Genomic DNA, 3504 nt, shown 5'->3' on the forward strand with positions numbered 1-3504 from the left:
TATATTTTAAAAAATGTTTCATCTCATAAAAACCGAATTGTAAAAAGGATATAGGCACAATGTAATTTAGTTAGTTTGGATAGGATTTGAATTTACTTTAAATTATTCTTAACCATATTAGAAAAACTAAAAGGAGTCAATTCATGGGATCAAATCGGACCCAAACCAACGCCCCTACACTTTTAACCCTACACTTTTAATATGTATCAGGTACAATGTAGGCAAACGCACGTCGAAGAAAAAATTGTTTGAAAGGAATATGAACTTTTTTACTAGTTGATAGATAATCAAATTCACCTGAATGTAATTTGTGTATACGTAAATACTTTATTATGTATAGGTGTCATGTTAGTTGATTTATTTGAGTGATTTTTGTTGGTATTTGTTATATTAATTTGCTAATTTTTCCGGCGGTAAGGAACACATGAACAAATATGTGACTTACTCGCACCACACCCCCCCCCCCCCCCCCCCCCATCATTTTTTTTTTTTTTTTTTTTTTTTTTTTTTTTTTTTTTTTTTTGCCTATAACATGTATTGTTAATTATGTATTGACAACTTTTCAAGTTTTCTAGTAGGTAGTTTTGAAACTATGTTTTTTCTAACAATTTGATCAAATAAAGTATTATATATGTTATATTAAAGATTGGGACCTAGTCCTTACGACAAAGGAAAGGTTTTGAAAGGACAGATGGATATGATCTCTTTGATAGCACTCTAAAGTTGCATTTTAACAACGGTTGGTAATGCAATCAGAAATAGTTCTTCAATCTGCCAAATCATCCTTAGACATCAACCTATATAATATGTTCAACTTTCATAGCTTGGTTCATGCAGTAGCAGAAGCTTTCAGCTTCTTCAAAGATATGGGTGGTCTTCTGGGAATTTTCTTGTCGTTGGTAGCAATAACTTCACTGCTTCCTATGTATACAGTTGGTGGAACTACCAGGAGCTATGAGTTTAACGTATGTCTCATTACATAAGATATCCATGATGCTTATCATTTTTGTAGTCCAACAACTTGATCTATTTTTTCATGCAGATCGAGCTGCAAAACGTGACACGACTGTGCCACACAAAGAGCATGGTTACGGTCAATGGAAAATTTCCAGGTCCACGTATTGTCGCTCGAGAGGGTGACCGGCTTCTTATAAAAGTTACCAACCATGTCTCCAGTAACATTACAATCCATTGGTATAAGAGTTGTATATTTTGTATTTTCTAACGCTCTATGACATACTATATATTACTTTAACTGCAATCACATCGTTTTATGTTTCTGATGCATGTTATATACACAGGCATGGTATTAGACAACTTCGGAGTGGATGGGCCGATGGGCCAGCTTACATAACTCAATGCCCCATACAAACTGGCCAGAGTTATGTCTACAACTACACTGTTATCGGACAAAGAGGAACATTGTTTTGGCATGCACATATATCATGGTTACGAGCAAGTGTTTATGGCCCTCTCATCATTCTTCCAAAGCTTAATGTCCCCTACCCTTTTACCAAGCCATATAAAGAAGTTCCCATCATCTTTGGTAAAACTAATCTTGTGTACATACTTTTTTGAATCTTTAAATCTTTAAGCTTGTAGTTATGTTGTACTTAATTACATCTGTTTTGCATGCATGAGAGAAATTACAATTTTGTATGTCTACAGGAGAGTGGTTCAATACTGATCCAGAGGCTATAATTTCGCAAGCAACACAAACCGGTGGGGGTCCAAATGTTTCTGATGCCTATACCTTCAATGGGCTTCCCGGACCTTTGTACAATTGCTCTGCTAAAGGTACCGTATTTCTAGCCTTTGTTACATACGTACATACACCTCGGAAATGAAAACCAGTGTACATATTAATTAATAGGATACATGTATACATAGAAACCATGACTGAATGAGAATGCTCATGAAATCTGCAGACACATTCAAGCTGAAGGTAAAGACCGGGAAGACATACCTCCTTCGACTGATCAATGCAGCACTCAATGATGAACTCTTTTTTCGCATAGCAAACCACACCCTCACCGTTGTCGAGGCTGATGCCATTTATGTAAAACCTTTCAACACTGAAACGCTTATACTAGCTCCTGGTCAAACCACCAACGTCCTCCTTAAAACCAAATCCAAATTTCCCGGTGCCAACTTTCTCATGTCTGCTAGGCCATATGTAACGGGTCAAGGAACCTTTGACAATTCCACAGTTGCTGGTATTCTCGAATATGAGTCGCCCGTTCCGATGAAAAATCTTCCACTCTTTACACCAACATTACCATCTTTAAATGACACTTCATTCGTGTCAAAGTTTTCAAATAGACTTCGAAGCTTGGCAAACTCTAAATTTCCTGCTAATGTCCCACAGAAGATCAACAAACATTTATTTTTCACAGTAGGACTTGGGACGGCTCCTTGTGCGCAAAATAGAACTTGCCAAGGACCGAATGGGACTAGATTCGCTGCATCCATAAATAATGTGTCGTTCGTACAACCAAGTGTTGCCCTTCTCCAGTCCCACTTCTTTAATAAATCGAAGGGTGTTTATAGTCCTTATTTCCCAATCAACCCATTGCATTGGTTTAATTATACCGGAACTCCTCCAAATAACACCTTTGTGAGCAATGGTACAAAACTCATGGTTCTTCCTTTTAATACTAGTGTGGAGTTGGTCATGCAAGATACCAGCATTCTTGGTGCTGAAAGCCACCCTCTTCATCTCCATGGCTTCAATTTCTTTGTTGTTGGTCAAGGGTTTGGAAACTACGATCCTAAGAAGGACCCTAAGTACTTCAATCTTGTGGACCCTATCGAAAGAAACACGGTTGGTGTGCCTTCTGGTGGATGGGTTGCTATACGATTTCTAGCGGACAACCCAGGTTTGTTACTCATGTAATTTCAGTTTGGTTTCTTGTGGTGCATATATGATGTGTTTTAGTTTGTCATTGATATATTATTCTTCTTATATATTGTCCAGGGGTATGGTTCATGCATTGTCATTTGGAAGTTCATACGGGTTGGGGTTTGAAGATGGCATGGCTCGTCTTGGATGGAGAACTACCTAACCAAAAGCTCTTACCTCCACCGGCTGATCTTCCAAAATGTTAAAATTCACTTCCTTTTCTTGACACGTTTCAATCAATTTTTCTCAACAATTCTAGTTTTACGGATCTGAATTGTTTTTCTACAACTTAACATTGGATTTGTTATAGTGAGTAATTGATTAAATTCATGTGAGGAGGTACACCATTGAATAAAATCTAACAATTTCTTTCCTATGAATTGATTGTTTCATCTTGGATCGATAAGAAAATAAGAGTAGAATTAGAAATGTTATTCTAAGCATTTTGGAGGCTAAAAAATTTGTGCAAAACATTTCGTTCACTAGTACATCGATAATGATCATATGACTTGGCTAGAATGAAATATATTAACCAACATCACAATCGTGCCAAATTTAAAGTCAACGAATGTGAGCCCATTATGAATGTCGGTTTACCACCG

General features: G+C 37.0%; 1 protein-coding gene across 1 annotated transcript; it reads left to right on the forward strand.

The window, feature by feature from the left end:
• The first annotated feature begins 731 nt into the window (after positions 1–731).
• On the forward strand, positions 732–3282 carry LOC145115060 (laccase-17-like). The gene is made up of 6 exons (XM_079051218.1): positions 732–965; positions 1043–1194; positions 1302–1546; positions 1669–1797; positions 1929–2879; positions 2978–3282. The coding sequence occupies exons 1-6, from the start codon at positions 747–749 to the stop codon at positions 3106–3108; spliced, it is 1827 nt and encodes a 608-aa protein (XP_078907344.1). The 5' UTR covers positions 732–746; the 3' UTR covers positions 3109–3282.
• The last annotated feature ends 222 nt before the right edge of the window (positions 3283–3504 follow it).

The sequence above is a fragment of the Lactuca virosa genome, chromosome 5, assembly GCF_052849685.1.
Source record: "Lactuca virosa cultivar CGN04683 chromosome 5, Lactuca_virosa_CGN04683_v6, whole genome shotgun sequence".
Lineage (NCBI taxonomy): Eukaryota > Viridiplantae > Streptophyta > Magnoliopsida > Asterales > Asteraceae > Lactuca > Lactuca virosa.